Raw genomic sequence first — 23,344 nt, forward strand, 5'->3', positions numbered from 1 at the left:
GGAAAAGTAAAAGAAAAATTCTTTCATTGTTTTACAAACCCACCCCCAGGTCACTCCACCATGTAGCCTTCGCTCTAGACTCCTGTCATGACAAAAATACCTAATCACATACCCCTTTTAAACAGTTTTCTCTCTCATCTGTTTCAATGCAGTATACATTATTGAACCCATCTTTCTCAGTCTCTCCCCAGCCCCAAGGTCAGTCCTGTTTTAAAACAGTGGCACCATGCAGTAATTGTCCTTTTGTGACTGAGATACTTCACTCAGCATAAAGTCCTCCAGATTCATCCATTTTGAATAATATTGCATGAGTTCCCTGTTTTTCAATGCAGCGTAGTATTCCATTGTGTGAATATACCACAGCTTCTCTATCCATTCATTTGTTGATGGAGATAAGTATAAATTCTTAATTGAATACCATACAGCTCAAAATACTCATTTGTCTTTGCGTTGGAACCAACTCAGAGTTACTCTGGCAGGTTTTCATAGGCTGTAAATCACACAAGAGGGGATTACTTATCTTTCTTCCAAGGAACTGCTGATAGATTCAGCCATATTGACAACATTAATCCTTACTCAGTAGACCACCAGAGCTCCATACCATCCTGTGGAGTGAATACTGGATGCAGACAGAGCTCTTATCCCATGACTAACTGAAGTAGTGAGTCGGTCTGACCCTTAGTTAGTCTATAAAAGTACTTGGTTGGATTTTCTAGGCTGAAATATTTATGGAAGCAGAACACCACATCTTTGTGGTGTGGAGCACCTGGTAAGTTCAAACCACCACCCTTTGAACTTGAGTGTTTCCCAACCCCTGATGACCCCGCAGGACAGGTAGAGCCGTCCCATTGGGTTGCCAGGGCTTCCTGTCCCCTGGTTGGGAGCAGGCTGCCTCAGCTTTCTCACCAAGCAGCTGGAGTTCAGATCACCAACTTTTTGGTGGTCTTCACTTTAGGCAGTGCACTTTGATGGCTTCTACTCACAGTGGTGGAGCATTCAGTTCTGATTTTTAAAATTTTTTTTTTTAGGGAATACATGAGAATCAGCTGTGGTAAGAAATTAGCTTTGCCAAACACTTGGGAAATTATTTCTAAAATTCACAAGGACTATTCAGAGCTGCTTATACCTGCCAGGCAGCTTATATAGTAAAATTGAACTAACTGGCCGGTTTCTAGGGCCTCTCGTTTGAATTGGCCAGGGCTCATCAGGGTATAATCATATGTGCAGAGTCACATTTAGTGCTCAGTTGAGGGGTATATTCAGACCATAGCTGGTGGATTTTATATGCGAACTGGTTTTGTGCATAATGAACTGTCTTCATCATTTTTGGTTACTTTTTAATTTTGAGTCTTACCACTTTTAAAACTACTATCTCTGAATATCAGTGACAGCTAATTTCCTTTTCCCTTGGAAAGTGAAGGGCTCCTAACAGCTCTTTGGAGAAACAAAAACCTTGACATCCTCTCTCATTTGCCCCTCAGAAGCTTAGATGATGTAGTCTATAGCAAGTTGCACCACTAACCAAAAGTTCCCCAACTCCAGCACTTCCAAAGGAGAAAGCTGAGCAGTCTCCTCCCATTGGGGTTTATAACCGTGGAAGCCCATCAGGGGTCACTGTGAGTTGGAACTGACTCAAGGGTAGGGAGTTAGAGTTTCTGGGCTGCCCAATGATTCTTGGGCTTTGCTTAAAGTAGATCAGGCCTACTTTGTGTCCATCCTTTTGCAAAATGTAAGGCATAAAGGAAAATCTTACTTGGTTTTTTATTGAGTAACATGAATTAAAGTTTCTTGAGCTTTCTCATCCATGATCTCAGTCGTTTAAGAGGAAAACATTTTCTGCCTCTCCTTCCAGCTTACTTATGAGTTGGCCATTTTTTTTTAAATACTTTCAATAGATATTAATTGTATAACCAGGAGTCTCTGGGTGCAGACAATTAAGTACTCCACTAGTGATCGAGAGATTACAACTCACCCATCTTCACAAAATGGGCCTGGTGATGATCGCCTTAGTGGAGCAGCCTTGGAAACTCCCAAGAATTTAGCTCTGTACACTTGACAACTTTATAAACCAGAATCCACCACTTCCTAGCACATAACCACAGTGATAGAGAGCAAGTAAAGCGTGATGACATCTACTCTGTGGTTACAGTTCATTCTCCTTCCTTCCTTCCTTGTAGTCTCTTCCAGCAGGTGCCGTTGGCCAGAACCAGGCTCCCTCGGTGTTGTGTACATAACTGTTGCATTTCTTTCCAAGCTCAGTCCTAGCATTGTTTATGTATTGTTTGCAGGAAAACAAACAGTAGTCACTTTTTTTCCCTTTCCTTTCCCCCTTTAGACCACAAGATGGTAGCAAGCCTGCTGAAACAAGCCAGCCTCAGTCTAGCACGGGAGGTTACAACCAGCCCAGCATGGGGTATGGACAAAGTAACTACAGTTATCCCCAGGTACCTGGAAGCTACCCCATGCAGCCAGTCAGCGCACCTCCGTCCTACCCACCTACCAGGTCAGTCTCGTCACTCTCTGGGTCCAAAGCCACTTTCTCCATTAGGATTGGCTGGAGTACTATGTCATTTAAAGTGCAGTGAGTTATAAAGAAGGAAAACCATCCTCTAAAGTAATTTTGTATTAAGCTTAATAATCATAAATATTTGTGCACCAGTGTTCATATATTAGGCCAGCACCACCTCTAAACTTTTGCCCCATAGTCTCTGCTTTGTGTTAATGACACCCAGCAACTATCCAGTTAGGATTTCTTGAAAGTATATGAAATGCTGCAAGTTGTCTTTACCCACATTTACTAAGAAGCCGGTTTTTAAATGAGGCAGTTGAGTTGTGCACCTGTCAGCTTAGTAGTTAGAAATAACACTTTCTCTCTCTTTCTCTGTTTTTGTTTGTTTGTTTGTATTTTTGCATTCACTTCATCAGTTTGTGCATTAGAAAGTGCAGCAGTCCTGAATAGGAATAGAAAGAAAAGCACTGTCAAAGTGTTCAGCTTTGTAGCAAAGGTGGGCAGGGCACAGAGCCAATCCATAGCTCTTATCCTGACTGTGGCAAGCTGAGTAGGTGCACATTGATTAAAAGAATTCATGCATCAGTGCTGAAGGACATGGTGATAGAGGCTTGTTGTTGTTGTGTGCCGTCTAGTCGCAGGCGACTCATAGCGACCCTATGAAGGAGAGTCCTCGACGCTTTGGTGCCTTTCATCTTCTCTCCAGGTTCATAGGGTTTCCGGAGGCAAGCTATTATGGAAGTGGATGCTACTCCTCCTTCCAAGCTTGTTTTAATTGGGGAGCTCCACCCCACTCTCTGTCCGCATTGGGTAGCCAATCATTAACGCATTTGACACACCAGTGTCACAGTGTTCAGCCTCACAGCATCCAAAAGGGAACGCGGTACGGCAACTTGTACACCAGGGTTATACGACCTAGAGGAATGTCTGAACAAAAAGAATGAAAGACAGGCCCAAGGGCAGCAGATTAAAAGTCACCCAGCTTTGGCTTGATAGCATCGCTTTCTGTCCACTGACAGAGGCTTAGTTTAATTATATATTGAAAGTATGTTCTTCTAGTTCATCCAGAGTTTAATACCAGTTGTTTCAAGCCTTTTTGCTTTCCCTCGTGTCCAGTTGACATCCATAACAAGCCTTGCCATACAGGCTCTTGTTCAGAAGTTTACGTCACCTTTTCTTTATTAATGCCTAGGTTTTGTAGACAAGCAGCAATATCAGAAAATTTTAAACTGCATTGCAAAGTGATTTTGAGCACTTAAATACATTTTTAAGGGAAAGGCATGTGTATTTGTGTGCCTCACTTCCAATCTCTACTTTCCTCCCAGATCAGCCTTCTCTGCATGCACATGTACTTATTCTTCCCTTAATGCAGAAGGACCTCAACTTTTGACTTTGCCTTGAATATACTCTCTTCCCTTTTATTACTTAAAGCTTTATTGTTCTAACAAGAAAAAAATAGCTTATTCAAACTGTAGATGTATAGAAAATAAGTACATTTTTAGGGTGTGTGTTAGGTATCATGTGCTGTATCACATTCTGAGGGTTTGAAGGGAAAAATTTTTTCTTTCAGCTATTCCTCTTCACAACCAACTGGTTATGATCAAAGCAGTTACTCTCAGCAGAACACCTATGGACAGCCAAGCAGCTACGGACAGCAGAGTAGCTATGGGCAGCCAAGCAGCTATGGACAGCAGCCACCCACTAGTTACCCCCCCCAAACTGGATCCTACAGCCAGGCTCCAAGTCAATATAGTCAACAGAGCAGCAGCTACGGGCAGCAGAGTGAGTTGCAAAGGGAGAGGCACAAATAAGAATGATTGTTTGGAATATTTAACGTTGGGGGGGTGCCTTTTACTTTTGGCCTCTTCAGATACCATGGGTGTAATATCCTAGTAAATAGCTATCTCTGTAAAGAACACAAGTGATTTCCCCCAATTTAATCTTACAGCCTCTCAGAGCAAAAGGGAGGAGCTGTAGTAGATCAGATAAAACTGCCATTTTTCTCTTTGTGACAGTCATGTGCACCGAGTAAAGTCATACCCTGTCTGTCTACACATTTCAAGTCATTGACACCATAGCTGAGAAGAGTGTGCAGGCAGTTCTTGAAAAATTTGCTTATCAAATGTATGCTCTTTTTAATTTATGCCTCATTTTAAAAATCTGTAAAGCAAAAATCTCCATACAAAATAATTCCTTCCTTTAAAAAAAGGAACTAGAAACCAAAAACTGTCTTTACAGTTTGATTTCCATCTGAATTGATGTTTTTAGTGAGTTTTCTTTTTTAAACTTGAGTGAAAGTTACTAAATCATACTGAGTGTCCATGCCTTTGTGGACTTTTTAAAAATATTTGTAAAATGAACAGTGCTGCTTGACGGAGCCCAACCCTAGCAGCATGCTTAAGACGCTTGGTTCTTGTTTCTTTAGTGTAAAGAAAAAACTTTTGAAGACAGGGCATAGAACCTTATAAACTGTTTGTTGACCCTGCCCCTTTCATTTGTTTGGTGAACTAATTAATGATGAACTTAGAGCCCACTGTGCTGTAGAGAAGATGGTACCTGGTTAGTCGAGCAGTTTAAAAGTCTCTGATTCAAGGAGGAAAAAAGCCGGGTATCAAATGGGAGTGAATTCTGATCAAGTGCCTTACAGATGTGACTCTTTCCTCAGGTTCATTCCGACAGGACCACCCCAGTAGCATGGGTGTTTATGGGCAGGAGTCTGGAGGATTTTCCGGACCAGGAGAGAACCGGAGCATGAGTGGCCCTGATAACCGGGGCAGGGGAAGAGGGGGATTTGATCGTGGAGGCATGAGCAGAGGTGGGCGGGGAGGAGGACGCGGTGGAATGGGGTAAGAGCAAACCTTTTCTCCTTTTACCTAATTTTGTTTCATCTATAGGATTTTCAGTGGAAAGAAGGGACTGAAAGACATAAGAAATTTATTCTACATTTCCATGGACAATCTGTTGAGCTCAAGCCATCTACTAAAACATGGAAATGTCTTCTTTGTGGCATATATTAAGTGGCAGTTTACTTTTTTTCCTGCCAGTATACTCTGTTGGGTTGGGAAGAACAACAATGCTTTTGAAACTTGAGCTTTCAGTCCCCTTCATGGTTTCCAGAGGTAAAAAAACCTCAATGGGTAATAAATTTGGGATGGAACACACACAACCCTTCTAACAACCCTAGGTTTTTTAACTAATTGCCTCTGAATGGTTGTCTTGAAATACCTGGTGTATATACTGCAGGAAAGGAATGCAGCTATTTTCCTACAATGTTTATCCCAACTTCTGTTTGTATTTGGAACTGTTGAACATGATGATCTTGGTCCCATAACCCTTAAACTATGACCTGTGATACATAGTCTAGTTAGAGCACAGAAGGAAACCCAAGTGCTTTGTACAGAAGAATATCTATAATTGCAAGATCACTCCCCATTGGAGATTTTGAGACGTCTAAATCAGTTTGACCATTCTGATTGATGGTACAGTCTGGTTTAGAAAACTTTGTTCAGTTTAGTAACAACCCTGCTACCTCTGCCTGCCCTGCCCTGCCCTTCTCCTATCCCTCATCCCACCCTGGTGTCTGTGCTTTGATGAAGGTGAAATATTATAATGTTGGTGGTTAACATTATCCAGAAGGCATAGTTCTGTGTGTGTTCTGTCCCTGTATAAGCTAGCTAAAAGTTATGCAGAATATTGTATCAAGTAAACTGGATTTGGCACTACTGTTGGTTTAGGGAAAAATTGGATTTCATTTTTTTTCCCCCTAGAAATGGACTTCAAAATTAAGTAGCTTTTATAATCTACAACTTTGCTATTGATAGGTCTCTTTACTACTAAAAGATATTAATGCTTATGTTCTGCATAACTTTAAAAAATAAACTAAAGTCTTCAGTGAAATCTTTATTGGCGGAAACAGACTTTCTACAATAATTTAAAAAAAATGATGAATGATTTGGTATAAAGTAAAGTTAGTCTTCTGATTTCAAAAAAATCATTCCATTATAAAGGTTTCACTTCTTTATGGATGTTTTAAAATAGATCTAGACACCTGAAATTACTATCATCACGTCTCAAATCACCTAGTATTCCTAGTATATTTTTTTCGATTGCAAGAACCATTTGAAGTTTTATCCATTTTAATACCCCAAAAGTAATCATTCTACTAATTTTGCTAGTAGAGAGGCCCCACTTTCTGGACAAGAAGTCTCCCGGAGCCATAGAAAAAGATCATGGCTTTCCCATAGGTTTCTCAACAGACTGGGAAGCAGTCGGTTGAGTCCTGTGAGGACAGGATGGGGTGTCCCCCTCCCCTTTATATTGTGGTGTGGTGATGGTTTTCAGTGTCTTCTACAGGTAAGGCACTCAATGTTGTTAACATGCCCTTTTTCATTGCCTCAGTATTTTGATATTTTCATTGGCTGTTAAACGTGGAAACTTTTTAACATGCTTTGTCGCATTTATATGCTACAGGTTACAAAGTGAGAGCCTTGTATACACTTCAATACTTAAAAAGTACCCGTACTCAGTACTCAGCCGGCAGCATAATGAAAAGTGGGACTAGACACGGTGTCCATATGGAGAGGAAAAATATACATAGAATATTTTTAACAAAATGTATTCATTGTATAAATGGAATCCTTCTGTAACTTTGGTAACTGCATACTTATTGTTTGGTAATAACCAGAGGAGGTATAATACTCTAGAATTGTGTAACATTAAAGTGTAAACTTTTATGTTTTAAAGAGAGAACATTTTATGGTGTGTACTTTTAAAAGGAAACAAAGCTGCATGCAACAGCTTGAAATTGTATTTTCCGGTATTAAAGGTGCAATACTGGTTAGAAAAAAAGCTCAGGGCCTCCACCTGGGGAGCTGCCTTTATTTCATTTTAATAGCAAAACTTTATAAAGGAAAAAAAACCAATTTCTATTTCTCCCTCCTCTTTAAAATATACACGGCAGTTATTTCTCTACCGCCGTGGACATTATTCTTAGCAAGTATGTCTGTAAAGTTGCACCCTTTGTCCATTGAGGCTCAGAATCTATTGTCAATAATTCTTCTTTCACAGCAATTGTTAAATCCATTAGTGCCTGAAATGTATGGCTTTATGCTGAAGATCGGATGGGTGTGTCCTGCTGTGTGTTGTAGGCTTCGGTGCGGTTGTCTCCTGCTTTATTTCACTGTGACTTGCTAGGAAGCCAGGAGCCTCACGTGGCTCTCCGCTGGGAGAGGTTAAGGGTGCACCTTTATGAACATGAAAGGATTCTTCATGGCTGTTGTCCCAGCTTGCTGCTTCTCTCTACATCAAGTTCTCCCTGCTTTCCAGCTGTTGGGGTGGGTGTTTGGGGTCTGCTTTTTCTCCCTCATTTGCCAAGTATTGCACTATTAATACCAGCCCCAGAAATGAAAGGAACCAACCACACTGGTGTGTGCAATCAGACAAGCAAGGTTGTATATAAAGGAAATTTGAGCAAGCTGCCCTGAAGAAAGGCATAGTGACAAGATGAGAGAGATGCATTGTTTGGAGATGTGTTTAGCCAGTGCCCTTCCTCCCCACGAGCCCCCCCAAGGCTCAGAGCGGTACTGGCTTTTAAAGGGAAAGGCCTTCATTTCTTCGTTTATCCCCCCAGCAGCGCTGGAGAGCGAGGTGGCTTCAATAAGCCTGGTGGTAAGTTTTTGAGTATTACCATGGATAGTGTTTAAAAAAAAATGCAGTCAGTTTTTAGAAAAATATAATTTTTTAATTCGTTTCATAAGTGGTTTAAAGATGATCTGTACAAAAGAGACTAATGGGTACTGCCGGCATTGTCTTAGGGGTAATAAGGTTAACTATGGTTCCAAAACAAAGGGTGACTCAAAGTATTGAGCAACTGCTTCTGTAATGTGGGGGAGAGTACATTTCTTAAATTTGGTTTATTTGGAGGAAAATATTTTGCTTAAATTTAACACTTAAGCACTAAAGAGTGTATTTGGTTAATGGTTTAAAAGCAACTCCGCAAACAAACCCTAGCAAACCTATCACAAATATTAAAGGGGCACTGCATCATTTTAGCAGTGCGGGTCATTTTGAATTTAATGAAGCCCCATCACATGGTGGTGTAGTAGATAGCTATGTGTGTTTGTAAGGTTTGTAGCTTACGAGACTTGCACTGATCGTATTTTCTGTCATCTTTCCTGGTTGGCAGGACCCATGGACGAAGGACCAGATCTTGATTTAGGTAATTTGGAATTTTTGATCTTTGTGTTGGAATTTGTTAACTGAATATCATGGGAGTGGCTGCTGGCCGAGTTCACCAGCTAGTAGATCAACGTGGTGATGGGCAGCTTGGGTCTTCCTTTTATTGTGAGCCATCTATTCATACATTAAACTAAACTCCCAGTGTTTTCTTTAGTGTGGGAGTTCTCCTAGTTTTGTGATGGATACCAGCAGGCAGTGGTGACCTGTTGGTTAATACACGCTTCCGAATATGTGACAGTAACTTCCTTTCTGTCCTGTTTTCTCCTCAAAAGGCCCACCTGTAGACCCAGATGAAGACTCTGACAACAGTGCAATTTATGTGCAAGGATTAAATGACAATGTGACTTTAGATGATCTGACTGACTTCTTTAAGCAGTGCGGGGTTGTTAAGGTACGTAAGGCATAGCCAGGTGTTGTGGGTTATTTTAAAATAATGGGCATTGGGGGGGGGGAGAAAAGTGCAACAGTGAATGACTGGAAACCCTAAGTCTCTGTAAATTTTCTTTAAAATTTAAAAAAAAAAAAAAGTTAAAGGAATCAGTAATGTTAATATCCCACGGGGGAAAAAAATTTAAAAATGGACATTTATGTATCCACCTTTCAGTTTAAGTATAGAGCTTTGAGTTCCTTTGAAGCACCTGTTCTATTTCTTCCTTGATTATATCCTTTTTCTGGCCCTTCCTCTGAATTTTGTTCATCCTTTTTCTTTGTAGCTTTGTATCCTCAACTGTTTTGTTTCACTTACATGTGACCTTGAATCCTCAAAAACTATTTTGTTACACTGTGACCTTGACTGTTTAGCACTAGAAAGCAGTGAATTTGGAGGTTACACATGTGAATGTATTAAGTAAAAATAAGGCTGCAGATGCTGTAGTGCACATTTTAGGTCATGTCTCCAGGCCTTGTGTGTGGGTTTCTCTAATATATGTACCTGGCTGATAAATTGCTAGCTCTGAGCTGTTTCAGGGAATCATATCCCAGACTAAGGAAGAGGACAGAAGAGGTTCTGAAGCAGGGCCCTAACTGACAGCTACCTAATAGTGTTAAGAGTCAGTAAGGGAGCCAGTGTTGGGTGTGGGAGGATCAGTAGGAGAATGAGATTGAGAGACTAGGGAACCAGAGCACAGGTGACGTTAGGGACTAACGGTGAGATGGAAGGTGGGGAGACATGATCTGAGAACATACACATCCTTGTGCAGAAATGGAATTGCTGGTTCTTAAGGGCTGAGTCTGTGTATCAGTGTCACAGATGATGCTAAGGCTTACCAACTTGAACTCCTATTAGCATCCCCAGTGCCACATCCACACTCACTGTTGGGCTTACCAGACTTGGGTTTGTCTGGTGAGAGGAGGAGGAGAGAAGGGGTGTGCTCACTATGTTACTGTGTAACAGCTTGTTCCGGTTTTTGTTGCCAGTATCTTCAAGGTTGTGGCTTAGTTGGGGTTTATTCCCCTCCTCCTCCTCCCACCTTCCACCTAGTTGTAGGGCCTGTTTTACTAAGAATAGTAGTTGAACTTCATCTTTTCTTTAATGATTTCTTAAATTTCCTTTCCTCTCTGTTAGAGCATTTGTCCAGAAGCATGTGTAGAAAGGTCCGTTGTTTTCTCTGGTCATATGTGGTAGGTCTTAACCTCCATCACATAGAGGTTCCTGCCATGCATGGGTCTGTTTTATCCTTCAGGAATGTTTTACTGTTACTCCTCGCTCCTTTTATATGAATTTTAATTGATTTATAAAGTTGCATAAGGAAAAATTAACATCCATATAATAATACTGAGTGGTCATCTCCCCCTTACACTCGTCCCACCCTCACAGACATTGTATGTTGTTGTCAGGTGCCATCAAGTCAACTCTGACTCACAGTGACCCTGTAAAGTACAGAGCAGGATCTTAATGATCCTGTGTATTGTCAGTCTCCACTGTGTTTCAGCCATCATTGGAATATCATCTTGTTGGGTCTTTCTTTCCACTAATCCTTTACTTTTCCAACTGTGATGTCCTTCTCCAAGAATTGGACTCCCTTAATATTATGCCCAAAGTTTTGCACCATACTTGCTTCTGAGGAGTTCCCTGGCCACACTTTTTAAACTCTGTTTAGGTTTTCAGTAAGGACTATTTGAAGGTCTTGGTACTTTATTTCTAGGTCTTCTAATGTTTTCTGTGGTTTCTTTTTAATCATCACATTCATGGAGAAATAATGATTGATTTTAAATAAATCCATTCTACTTGTTTGCACATAGTACCTCAAAAGCCAAATGGGTGCACACCCACGTTTATCACGGTTTTGTTCACAATAGCAAAGAGTTGGCAACAACCCAAGTGCCCATCAACAAAACGAATAGATAGAGAAGCTGTGGTATATTCACACAATGGAATACTACACTACATTGAAAAACAAGGAATTCATGAAATATTATTCAAAATGGGTGACCCGGGAGGACATTACGCTGAGTGAAATATCTTAATCACACAGGGACAAATACTGCATAGTGCCACTGTTGTAAAACGGGACAGACATTGGTGTTGGGGGGAGACCGAGAAAGATGGGATAAAATCTATATACTGCTTTGAAACAGATGAGGGAGAGAACTGTTTAAAAGGAATCTATGAGTAGGTTTTATCATGACAGGAGTCCAAAACCAAGGCTGCATAGTGGAGTGGACTTGGGAAAGGGATTGTGTAACAATGAAAGAATTTTACTTTTCAAAGAGAAGAGCAAACTGGGGGGAGAGGGGGTGGGCAGGGAGAAAAGTGCAGCAGTGAATGAAAGGAAATCCAAAGTGTATTTTAAATAGTTCTTTCCCTCATCTGTTTCAGTGCAGTATACATTATTTATTTCCTCCGTTTCCCCCAAACCCCTTGTCAGCCCTGTTTTATAATAGTGGCATTATTCAGTATTTGTCCTTTTGTGACTGAGATATATCACTCAGCATAATGTCCTCCAGGGTAACCCATTTTATATAATATTTTATGGCTTCCTCATTTTTCACTGCTGCATAGTATTTCCTTATGTGACTGTATCACACCTTCTTTGTCCATTCATTCGTTGATGGGCTCTCAGGTTATTTCCATCTCTTTGTTGTTATGAACAATGCAGCAATAAACATAGGTGTGCATATATATATGTTGGGTGGCAGTTCTGATTTTTTTTAGGGTACATTCCCAGTAGTGGAATTGCAAGTGCCATACTGCCTTCCAGAGTGGTTGCACCATTTTACACGGCCACCAGTAGTGAATAAGGAGTCTAGTTTCTTGACAACCTTGCCAGCATTTGTTGTTTGCTGTACTGTTGAACTTTGCTATATACTGGGGTTTTGATTTCCCTCTCTTAGAGCTAGGGATTTGGAACATTTCTTCATGTTTGTTCACCATCTGATTATCTTCTTTGCTGAAGTGTCTGTTCACATCCTGTTCCCATTTTGTGATTGGGTTGTTAACTCTCATTGCTCCTGTTCTTTATCCCTCTTTTTTTTTTTAATTGGATTTGGCTTCATCTTTGAAAAGGTGTTTGGACCCTCAGGCCTAGTTTTTGTGGATCTCCCAAATAAAACTGGTTTGGAAGCAGGAGTGGCATCCACTTCCAAAAAAGCTTGCTTCCCGAAATTGTATGAACTTGGAGAAAAGATGAAAGTTTTTGCGTTCAAGACTTTAGTTCATAGGGTCATTATGTGTCGTCTATACAGCACTTAACAATGACAACATTCTTTTTTAAGCATCGTTTTTATTGTGTTTTGAGCAGAAGTTTACAAAGAAAATAGATTTTTTTCATTCAACTAAACACACATTAATTTTATAAATTTTATAAAATTATGGCATTAATCATAATTCTCCCGTTGTAATTGGGCTCTCTGGTGACCCTAGCGGTAAGAAACCGCACTACAGTCCCAAAGGCACGCAGTTTGAATATATCAACTTCACTGGAGAACAATAGGAGGCCTCCTCTTATGCGGTTAAATGTCTCTAAAAACCCACTGGAGGGTCAACTATGAGTTGTTTCTGACTTGATGGTACATAACATTGTAACTGTACTCTTCTTTCTTCTGGTTGTCTTTGCCATTAATCCTTCTGTCTTTAGTCCTCCTTGCCTCCTGAGCTTTATCTCTGGAATATGCTCCCCTTTTGATCTTGTGTGGTTGGTTGTCCTAAGGAGGGAGAACCCTCTGGTATTACTCTTCACCTGACAAGCCTGTATTGTTTGGCTGTATGGTGTGGCCACAGGGAAAGCCTTGGTGTATCCATAATTTAAATAGTTCTCTGTTTATACTCTATGTGTAATATTTACAGTATATGTGTATTCAAAGTCTTAAGAATAACAGCTCGCACATTTACAGGTTGTGGAGGGGGTTTATTATTTACACATTTACTACAAACCATTTTTAAACAGTGTGGCTTGTGAATCAGTGCCAACAACTGCTAACTCAGCTGAAAAAGCTAGTGAAAATTTACAGTTCTGGAGAGAAAATTGGATTTATTGAACTTATCAAGAATCTGTTAGCTCACTCAAAACCTATACTCTTAATTTATGCACGTCATGTCTGGCAGATAAGCGTCCTGGGAAACATATCCCGGGAAAAGCCACCCACCTGTATCTTAACTGCACAGAATTCTATCACCTATCCTAGTGAATGTGTGTCTGCATAGGAAAAGTCGCTGCTTTTAACAATTAGAGGGTTTTTTTCTGAAATTGACTCTTACTTTTCCTCCTTTGTTAGTATATTTAATCATAGCCTAATTGTGCCATTTCATATCTAGATGAACAAGAGAACTGGGCAGCCCATGATCCATATCTACCTGGACAAGGAAACAGGGAAGCCCAAAGGCGATGCTACAGTGTCCTATGAAGACCCCCCGACTGCCAAGGCTGCTGTGGAGTGGTTTGATGGTAGGGGGCCTGGAGTCAGCAGGGGGTCCTCACTAGCATTCTTCACCCTGTCAGATCTCACCAACACATGTCCACTTCCCCGGGATAGAACGGATCTTGCTAACAACTTGACTCTAAAGATTTTTATTTTAAAGTTTTAAGTTCTCTTTTAAAAACCTTCTTTCTGGCTTTGCTAGTAAAAAGATCTTAGTTGTGGACAGAAAATAGGGGGAAAGAGAAAAAAAACAAAATGAGTAACTGATGTTCTGTTACCTTGTTCAGGGAAGGATTTCCAAGGGAGCAAGCTTAAAGTGTCTCTTGCGCGGAAGAAGCCGCCCATGAACAGCATGCGTGGTGGAATGCCACCCCGTGAGGGCAGGGGCATGCCACCGCCACTCCGTGGAGGTAAATACACTCAATGTTTTCTCTGGGCCACTTCTGTATTGTTTTATTTAGGGTGAAAGGTTTTGTATCCTTGTCCTTGAACCTGATTTCTAGAATGCCAGCAGTCCTTGTAGAGAGGTAGGGAGTGTGTCGTCAATCCCAGATTGATAAAGGAGTCAGGTAGTCCTGACTTGCCAGAGGCTTGGCTGTTAAAATGCATCCAGAAAACAAGATTAGTCTGCTTCTGAAAGCACACAATCTGAAAAACCTCATCTATACACATGGAGGTGGTGGTGTTATCTGCCCATTGTCACCGTATAACCCAGTGCTGTCCACACATGGAAGTAGATTGAGACAAGCGGTTGATACAGATTGTGTCCTAGACTGTTGAGTGTTGACGATAAATGTTGGTGGGAGTTAAGAAGCAGGTGAAAGATGGGTTGACTAGTCAGGGAGCCTGGAAGACCCGCAGAGTCGCTCTACCTGGTGTCACTCATGGCCCTGCAGTGCCCTTATTTCTCTCGTCTGCCCTCCTAGAACTGGTATGGGAGCCAAGTGAAGTCTCTGCATGGAATGGCTCCACACAAGCCTGGTGTGGTGCTCAGGAAGGGGCAGAGCCTCCCTGGGGCCCGATGGGAAGAAAGAGCCCTGATCTCTGGGAATTTACTTTGGGATTTGGGTTTTCCTTCAGCAAATCTGGTGCTCTAAGGAGTTGCTTTGTTGCTGCTTATTGCAGGTCCAGGGGGCCCAGGAGGTCCTGGGGGACCCATGGGTCGCATGGGGGGCCGTGGAGGAGATAGAGGAGGCTTCCCCCCACGAGGACCCCGGGGTTCCCGAGGGAACCCATCTGGAGGAGGAAACGTCCAACACCGAGCTGGAGATTGGCAGTGCCCCAATCCGTATGTATTTCTTTGAGCAAATCTGTACTCTACCAGCTAAGTCTGGCTCTGTGGGGCGGAGCAGTGCTGGCTTTGGCTTCTCTGTCCAGTGGACCACATGATAACGGGGTCCCACTTTGCTGGTGCACTGGCCTTCCCAAAGACACCTCTGTCCTGCCAGATGCACTGTGTGGACATTCTGTTGTGTCCCACACTGGTGGTGGTACTGCATCAGTCTGTGGCTCTGTCACCTGCAGATCCTGTCATGTTGTGGTGTCTCATGTTGACCTGAGGCCTCATACATGGGGGGAGATGCTCCTTGATGTGCCTTGCTGTGCTTTGGTTCACTCATTGACTTGAACCATGATGTCATTTCATACAGGGGTTGTGGAAACCAGAACTTTGCCTGGAGAACAGAGTGCAACCAGTGTAAGGCCCCCAAGCCTGAAGGCTTCCTCCCGCCACCCTTCCCACCTCCGGGTAGGTACCAGTTCTGTGACCATGGCCTCCAAGTACTGGCACTGGCGTCTTGGGTTAGCATGATGGCCTTTGGATACTACAGCTGCCCACTGCTAGGGCTTGCGTTGCAGTAAACATATACCCAGCACTGCTTGACTCAGTCAAGAAACCATTTTGTTTCTGCTTAGTGAGGGAGGCAGAGCTGGAGCACCCTCAGCACTTGCATGTGTCTCCATTGGTGTCTTACCTCCACCCTCCCCTTAGGTGGTGACCGCGGCAGAGGTGGCCCTGGTGGCATGCGTGGCGGCAGAGGTGGCCTCATGGACCGTGGTGGTCCAGGTGGAATGTTCAGAGGTGGTCGTGGTGGAGACAGAGGTGGCTTCCGTGGCGGCCGGGGCATGGACCGAGGTGGTTTTGGTGGAGGAAGACGTGGGGGTCCTGGGGGGCCCCCTGGACCATTGATGGAACAGATGGGAGGACGAAGAGGCGGCCGCGGAGGACCCGGGAAGATGGATAAGTACGTGCTGCTGGTGGGAGGGCCGGTGTCCACACCGTGAAGGAGAGGTGGGCTTGCTGATGGGCCATGTGAAGCAGGTCCCCCTCCCGCCCTGCACTAACTCTGGCCCCCTTTGCCTTGCAGAGGCGAGCACCGCCAGGAGCGCAGAGACCGGCCCTATTAGACAAGACCCGCAGAGCTGCATTGACTACCAGATTTATTTTTTAAACCAGAAAATGTTTTAAATTTATAATTCCATATTTATAATGTTGGCCACAACATTATGATTATCCCTTGTCTGTACTTTAGTATTTTTCACCATTTGTGAAAAAAAAACCACAAAACATTAAAACAAGTTAAATGGTAGTGTGCTGAGTTTTTTTAATTTTTTTTTTCTTTCTTAAAGATGGTTGTTTAAGACTAAACCAGTGGGATCCCCTTGTGAGCATGCTCAGTGTCGTTGTGGAGAATCAAGAGGGCCGCTAACTGTAACATTGTTCATGGTTGTGATATTTTTTTTTGTTGTTTTTTTTTCCCCTTTCCTTTTTCTTTTTTTAAATAAAATTCCAAATGTTTATAAACAGTCATCCTTCTCCGTCTCTGTTTAGCCATCCTTTCCCCTTTGATCCCACCCCTGCCCCAGACCGAGGCACAACCCGCCATGTGAGGAGAGATCATGAACCCGAACTTTGCCACATAGTGCCACTGTCAGGAAAGGGGGGTGATTAGAGTAACTTCACCATCTCCCGCCCCAGAGGTGACAGCCCCAGTCACTGGTTTGCAGGTGTGTTACAGATTCTGTCACTGGGCCTGGGGAACTTGATAAAATCTGACTTAGTGGGCCTCTGAATGCCATCTTCATGTGACAAGGGTTAGACACAGATGTCCTTCATCAGGCCCCACATGCCCCTGCGATCTTGAGGCTGAATTTCTGCTGTAGCTTATTTACATTAAAATAAGTGAAAGAGTACATAATCCTGACGTGGAGGCCAGTTCCCAAATCTCACAGCTCATGTTCAGATTCCTGAAGAAGCTGGGAGCCTAAGACCCAGCTCTGCCAAAAGATTAGCTTAAAGAGAAAATGGGTCCATGCTTGGTGCTTCCTTCCTGCATCCAGAGTCTTGAGATCTGGGTAGAGAGGTTTTAGGAGAGGAAATTCTAAGCCAGTCTGTGGACAATAGTCCCCACCAGACAGGTAACTACTGTTCAGGAAACTCAGCCCTGGGCAGAGGCTCAAGACTAGCTTGTCTCGTTTGGTGGGAGGCAGGAAAAGGTGCAGAAGAATTTGGACTAAATTATCTCCCTTCTGTCCCTTGAAGGCTTGACATCAGAGGAACTAGTCTTCACCCCACTGCCCACCTGGCCCAGAGTTTGCACCTGTATCAGGTGGGTGAGTTGGGCTGGGTCTTCTGCACCATTTTCCAGCCCTTCAAGTCATGTGAGACTTAACATCACTGTACCATCTTTCTGCAAGTTATTGATCACTTGAACATCCTTTGAGGAAAACCCTTTGCCCTTCATCATCTTTGAGCCACTGTGACATTTTTCTTTTCCCTTCTGTGTTTACGAGAATAGAAGTTTTGTGTCCACTCCCTTTTCCCTTTCCAGAACCTACTTCAGTCCTTGTACCTCCACTGAATAGTAACTCAGACACCACCAGGAAGAATGATCTTGTTTGCCAAGTCAACAGCTATTCTTTCTCAGTTCTTGGCAGCATTTAACAAGAGCTGGCAGCTGTCCTGAAACACGCTAGCTTCTTAACCCCTGTGTCATCTCTGTTTTCATCTGCTGCCCCCTCTGATGCCATGAGAGCCCTTGTTGCAAAGAGTTCATGTGTTCAGCTGCTGACTGAAAGATGAGTGGTTAGAATCTGCCCAGAGGCACAAGAAAGGTCTGGCATCACCTTCTGAAGTCAGCCATTTGAAACCTTGAGTCTACATGAGCCGGGGTCGGCCTGATGGTTTCCTGAGCCCTCACTCTCTAGGTCTGATGACTTCAGTGAGGTGTCGTCTGTATTCTTGCTGACATTTGCACCCTGACTCGACTACATAACCACAACCTGAGCACTTAGGAGTGCTGGTGGCAAGCTGCCCACTCAAAGACCCTCAATTCCAATCCAGCAGCAGCTCTGGAGAAAAACGATCTCCCTTAACAATTTACAGCCTCTGGTCGGTTACGATTTGAGGGTACACCACAACCTGAACACCTGCTCAGCCTCCAAGACTTGATATGCCCCAGCTCCACCAAACGGACTTGCTCCAGTGCCCCAAACCGCAGTCATTTGTGGCTCATTCCACCCATCCTGTTCCCAGGAATACAATACGGCACCTGTCAACAGCTGCCTCCTCAGCGGGCCAGGCCCACACCGCACACCTGCCCAACACCTGATGATGTCCACTCACTGGGTCTTCTGCTTCTCCCTTCAGCTCCTCTCTCTCTCCTCAGAGATGAGAGCAAAGTGACCTCTTGACACCTTAGGCCACCGCCCTTTTCAAAACCCCTTCCTCGAGCTCCACCAGTCTTGCCAGGGAGGAGCCTCCAGGTCCTATAAGATTATCCCTGTGGGCCTTCTGTTCGCACAGTCATCTTGCTTACTGGCATCCAGCCAAGAGCCCTCCCTTCTGCCCCTCAAAGTCACCCTAGGAGGCACACACCTACAAGGCTCAGACTTGAGCCCTCACTGGGCTCCTGCATTGTACCCAGCACTAAGTGCCTCAACAATGTTTAACTCCTAGTAAGTAAATAATCCACTGAACTTTGCAGACAAAATACACCCAGGTAACAGTCACACACATAGTGCACACAGGAAGCTGGAAGCATAATGCTTGGGAGAATGGAGAGATTTGGAAAATAAAAAGTGTTATTTGCATTAAAAAGTAAGCCCTTAGCTGAGGAAATGGAGCAGAGGTCAAAGAATTTAAAGGTGGGCTCAGCCTGTGCCCTCACCTTCCCACCTGATAGGCTTCTTATTGCTGCTCAGTTAAGTACTGTCAAGTTGAAACCAACTCGGAGCTGACCCTCTCCAGCATGTTTTCAGAGGGAGTTAATCACATAGGAGATGGAACATCTACCTCCCACAGAGCAGCTGCTGGATTTGAACTGTGTGCCTCTGGCTTGGCAGCACAACTCCTTACCACTAAGCCACCAGCACTCCCTAATTATTAACTACAAACTCCCTAACCACTGGTGGCTTAGCGGTAAGAAAGAGTACTCCCAATTCAGAGGAACATAGTTTGAATCCACCACTGTTTCATGAGAGAAAAATAGGTAATTTCTCATGTGATTTACTGCCTCTGAAAACACCTGTTGGTGGGCTCAGTTGGAGGGTCAGCTATGAATCAGTTCCCCACAACAAGCTTTCTGGCAGCAGAGGGCGTGAGATCAGCCCGCAGTGCTAAAGCCACTTTCCTGAGGGATCAGATGGGGAGGAGCCAGGCAGGCAGGGGAGGGGCCATAGGAAAATGTCTGCCATAGGTTGAGTCCCAGCTCCAAAACCAAGAGGTTCTTTTCACAGAGTGAAAGCCCAACCCCACAGCACCTTCTGGCCACACCCTGGGGCCTGAGTCAGCAAAGAAGTTCATTTACGCTCCACACGTGGACAGGCCAGCAGGGCGTGGCTAGCCCACCCCAGAAAGGCAGAAATGCTACTGGCAGCCAAACTCCAGTGCCATCCTGGCTGCCTGGCGAGCATGGTATGGAGGGGAATTTTGAGTTTTGCTTCTTCCCTCTTCATGGAAGAATGGAGAGGCAGCTCAAGGACCACTTGGTCCCAGCTGGGTAGGAGCTGACCACCACGTGTCTTTATGACAGGACATCTTGGACAGAATAGCCTGAAGCCCCTGGCTGTCACTCGCTCACCCAGCGCCATCCTCCCAGACTCAGTGCAGTCCAGAAGTGGAGGGACTCAAACTGATCCAGGCACAGCCCAGGATTCTCGAAGTTCCTCGATACCAAGGCTGCGTGCGCGTTACACATCTCCATGGCTACCCAAACTCTGGCTGCAACAGGGACTTGGCAGGTTCACTGGCACCCAACAGTGGGCGCCAGAACCCCGGCCACAGGCCAAGAACAGGCTGCCAGGGATTACCACATTCTGTACACAGAGGTGGCCTCTAGGGGCTGTGGGGACTCAGGACATCCACAGCCTGAACCTCCTGTCCCTCTGGCTGTTCCTGTGGTGCCCCTGAGGCCCATGAGGAAGAAGGAGAAATGACAATGTGGGAGGCAGCACAGAGTGACCAACAGAGGGATGAGGAGTTCCTTGTCCTTCCTGCTTCAGTCACCATCTCCTCAGAGAAGCAGAGTGGCTCCCAGGGGTGCTGAGCTGAGCAATAGTAGTATTTTTTACAACAATGACTAAGGAGGATAGAAGGAGAATTGATGCCTTTGAGCTGTGGTGCTGGAGAAGAGTATTGAATGTACCATGGACTGCCAAGAAAACAGATTCATCCTGGAGAGAGTTAAACATGGCTGCTCCTTGGAGGCAAGGATTCTGAGGCTTTGTCTGACATACTTTGGTCATGTTGTAAGGAGGGACCAGTCCTTGGAGAGGGACATCATGCTTGGTAGGGTGGAGGGACAGTGCAGAAGGGGAAGGCCCCCTATGAGGTGGATTGATTCAGTGATTGGGGTAATCAGGATGGGTGTGTCGGAGACGGTGCGATTGGCACAGGACAGAGCAGAGTTTAGGGCTGTTGTACATAGGGTCGCTATGAGTTGCAAGTGACTCGACAGCACATAACAACAACAACGATTGTTGTAGTTGTTAAGAGCAGTTGAGTACAACTCATAGTGACTTTATGAAAAACGGGTCTGAAACATGTTCTATCCTGAGCCATTGCTGAAGTCACCAAGTCAGTTAATCTCATTGAGGGTCTTCCTCTCTTTCACTGACCTGTCGTTGCAAGCATGGTGTCCCTTTCCAAGGAATAGCCTATCCTAGCACAGAGGAGAAAGACCCAAGATGATGCGGATTGACTCAGTGACTGGGGAACTGGGATTAGGCCTGTCAGAGATGATGAGATTGGCGCAAGAAAGGACAGAGTTCAGAGCTGTTGTACAACAGCAGAAATACACCCGAAGTATGTAAGATGAAGTTTCATGATGTGACTACTAAGTGACCTATTTTCCAGATGGTGCAACTGAGGCCCAGGGAGCATAATCAATAACAGAACCTGGATTCAAACCTCCCTCTCCTGGCAGAGCAGTGAGGCAGGTAAAAGCTGCATCAAATCCCAGGGGCTCCCTACTTCATTCTGTGCCTCAGCATCCCCAAGCTATGAAATGAGAATATATAACAACTTAACAGGTTAAGGGAGCTCTGGTGGCCTAGTGGCAAGAAGCAGCACTACAATCTCAGAGGTACGCAGTTCAAATTCACCAGAAACTCTGCTGGAGAAGGAGGGGCACTCTCTTCCTGTACCAGTCAGATCCTATTTGACGGTACGCACACACAAAATAAAGTAAAATAAATAAATACATAAATATATAAACAAACAAACAAACACTTAAGAACTGAATTAATTTCATATTCACCTTGGTCTGTGCCCCCAGTGCCTGTCGGCCTCCTCCGGCCTCAAGAGGGGCACATTCCAGATCCCAAACCTGAGCCGTTCTGGGCTGCCCCACCACAGAAACCACTTCATCTGCACATCTCACTGTCTCTGCCCCCCCAAACACAGCCAGAAGCTGTGTGAGGCTCTCGGACTATGGACTATCACTCTGACACTATCTGATTTCCTCCCAGGAGTTGGTCACACCCCTGTTCCAACAGCAACCACAGGGATGGATTAGGATCTAAATCAGGTCACCTCCCACCCTTGCTCCCAAGCCCTCTGAGGCTCACATGTCCTGCTATGGGGGCCATGGCCCTCAGAGCTCAGCACAATCTGCCCCCATCTCCCTACCCTTTTTCTCCCACCTCCTCCCCATTCTTTTTAAAAAATATTATTTTATTATTTTGTGTGTGTGTGTGTACTATCAAATGGGAAACCTCCTCATTCTTGAACAAACCAGTCACATCTCCACCTCAGGGTCTTTGCATTATCTCTATTTTCTCACTCTAAACTTACCCCATCCCACTACCGCCCAAAACACATCTTGCCCTGATTGAAGATTTAGAATTGCAGCCCCACCTACCCGCACACTTCTGCTGCCTCCCACCTACCTCCGCCTTTCTCCTCTCTCAGCACATCATCCTGACTTGAGAGAGCTGGTGAGCTCTGTTTGGTTCACAGCACTTAAAAGAAACTCAGCACACAGCAGGTGCGTGACACGTGTTGATAACTGTTACTACTTACCCACCTCGCTCCCTCTGCAGTCTTGAGGAATAGAGTCAAGGCATCTAGGGGGACTGTACCCTTGTGTCCAGGGTACTGCGATGAGAATAGCATCACTTTATGAAAGGTCCTGAGCACTCCGTGTGCAGCGTGGCCCCAGGCAGCTTGGCACACAGTATGTGCTCAATAAATGTCCCTCACTCTTGAATGAAGGGAGAGATACTCGTAAGGGTCAGGGGTCCGCACTCTGGAGCCAACCTGTGTGTGGCATCTTTCTGGTTCCAAGAAGCTGCCGCCTTGCTGGGCTGGCAGATGTGCCCCAGAGCTGGCGCACACAGTAGGAGCTTTCGGTCTTGAAAGCTGGAACTATCTGGAGGAGTTTCCCTAGGTTGACCCCACCCTGGCATCGTGGCTGCCGCCCAGCCCAGCCGGGTCAGCATCCCCGCCCAACAGAAGGCAGCAGGGGGCAGGATTTCCCGCTGAGCCGGCCTGGGCCCTGCTCTGCTGTTTGAAAAGAAACCAACGGGGAGTTTAACCCTCCGGAGCCGGGCAGACCCAGGCAGGCGGCCCACTCCTGCTCCTCTGGTCCTGTCACATGGAGGCCAAAAGTGGCCGAGGACTGGCCTCTCCCCCGCCTGCCCACTCAGGGCCTCTGCGTCAGATGGCCACCTCCTGTCCCTCAGAGCCTCAGTGATCCCGTCTGTACAACGGGTTCTCCGCCCTCTGCGTTCAAAATGGGCATTCAGTGAGAGCAGAGAGCCAGGCGCTGAGCGGATTGCAGTAACCGGGCCGCCTCCTCCTCCTCCTCCTCCTCGCGGGCCAGCACTGGGGGCAGGAAGCTCGCAGCCTTTGGAGATGGGCCGGGTTATCTGGCCTGGGTTATCTGGCCTGGGAAGGGCCACCCGGGCCGGAGGTGATTCTGCAGCCCCCGGTCCCTATCGCTTCCTGGATTCATCTTGGGAACAGGCCGTGCCCGGGAAGGCCAGAGCCGAGGGAGGGAGCGCACTGAAAAAGAAGCGATCCTCCTCCCCGAGGAGACCTAACAGAGTTGGAAGGATCCTGGGGATTGGCCTGGAGCGGAGCAAGTGAGCCTGGGGGTGCAGGGCCTGGGGGAGGAACCTTGTCTGCGGGGTGCCTGTCCCGCGCTCGCCCTGCAGTCGCTGACAAGGCCCAGAGCCCCCCAGCTGCCCGCCGGGCCTCTAGGTTGCAGCTCCTCCCCGATCCCGCCCTGCCCGCCTGGG

The 23,344-nt window shown here is 45.2% G+C and overlaps 1 protein-coding gene across 5 annotated transcripts in view; it reads left to right on the forward strand.

Moving 5' to 3' along the window:
- EWSR1 (EWS RNA-binding protein 1) overlaps positions 1-16,191 on the forward strand; it is a 29,932-nt gene extending 13,741 nt beyond the window's left edge. For 2 of the 5 annotated variants that reach the window (XM_006890480.1, XM_006890478.1), the window contains 12 exons: positions 2,336-2,503; positions 4,080-4,291; positions 5,175-5,355; positions 8,142-8,176; positions 8,694-8,726; positions 9,019-9,137; positions 13,500-13,629; positions 13,891-14,013; positions 14,729-14,891; positions 15,253-15,350; positions 15,594-15,846; positions 15,970-16,191. In XM_006890480.1, the coding sequence (XP_006890542.1) occupies positions 2,336-2,503; positions 4,080-4,291; positions 5,175-5,355; positions 8,142-8,176; positions 8,694-8,726; positions 9,019-9,137; positions 13,500-13,629; positions 13,891-14,013; positions 14,729-14,891; positions 15,253-15,350; positions 15,594-15,846; positions 15,970-16,009 (1,555 nt within the window). In that variant the 3' untranslated portion in view covers positions 16,010-16,191. Of the gene's footprint in view, positions 1-2,335; positions 2,504-4,079; positions 4,292-5,174; positions 5,356-6,979; positions 7,248-8,138; positions 8,177-8,693; positions 8,727-9,018; positions 9,138-13,499; positions 13,630-13,890; positions 14,014-14,728; positions 14,892-15,252; positions 15,351-15,593; positions 15,847-15,969 lie in introns of those variants that run through there. The other 3 variants (XM_006890479.1, XM_006890481.1, XM_006890482.1) reach the window with 3 other exon arrangements.
- Positions 16,192-23,344: the final 7,153 nt, after the last annotated feature.

Source organism: Elephantulus edwardii, unplaced genomic scaffold, assembly GCF_000299155.1.
Source record: "Elephantulus edwardii isolate Elephantulus edwardi_28Jun2011 unplaced genomic scaffold, EleEdw1.0 scaffold00089, whole genome shotgun sequence".
Classification (NCBI taxonomy): Eukaryota; Metazoa; Chordata; class Mammalia; order Macroscelidea; family Macroscelididae; genus Elephantulus; species Elephantulus edwardii.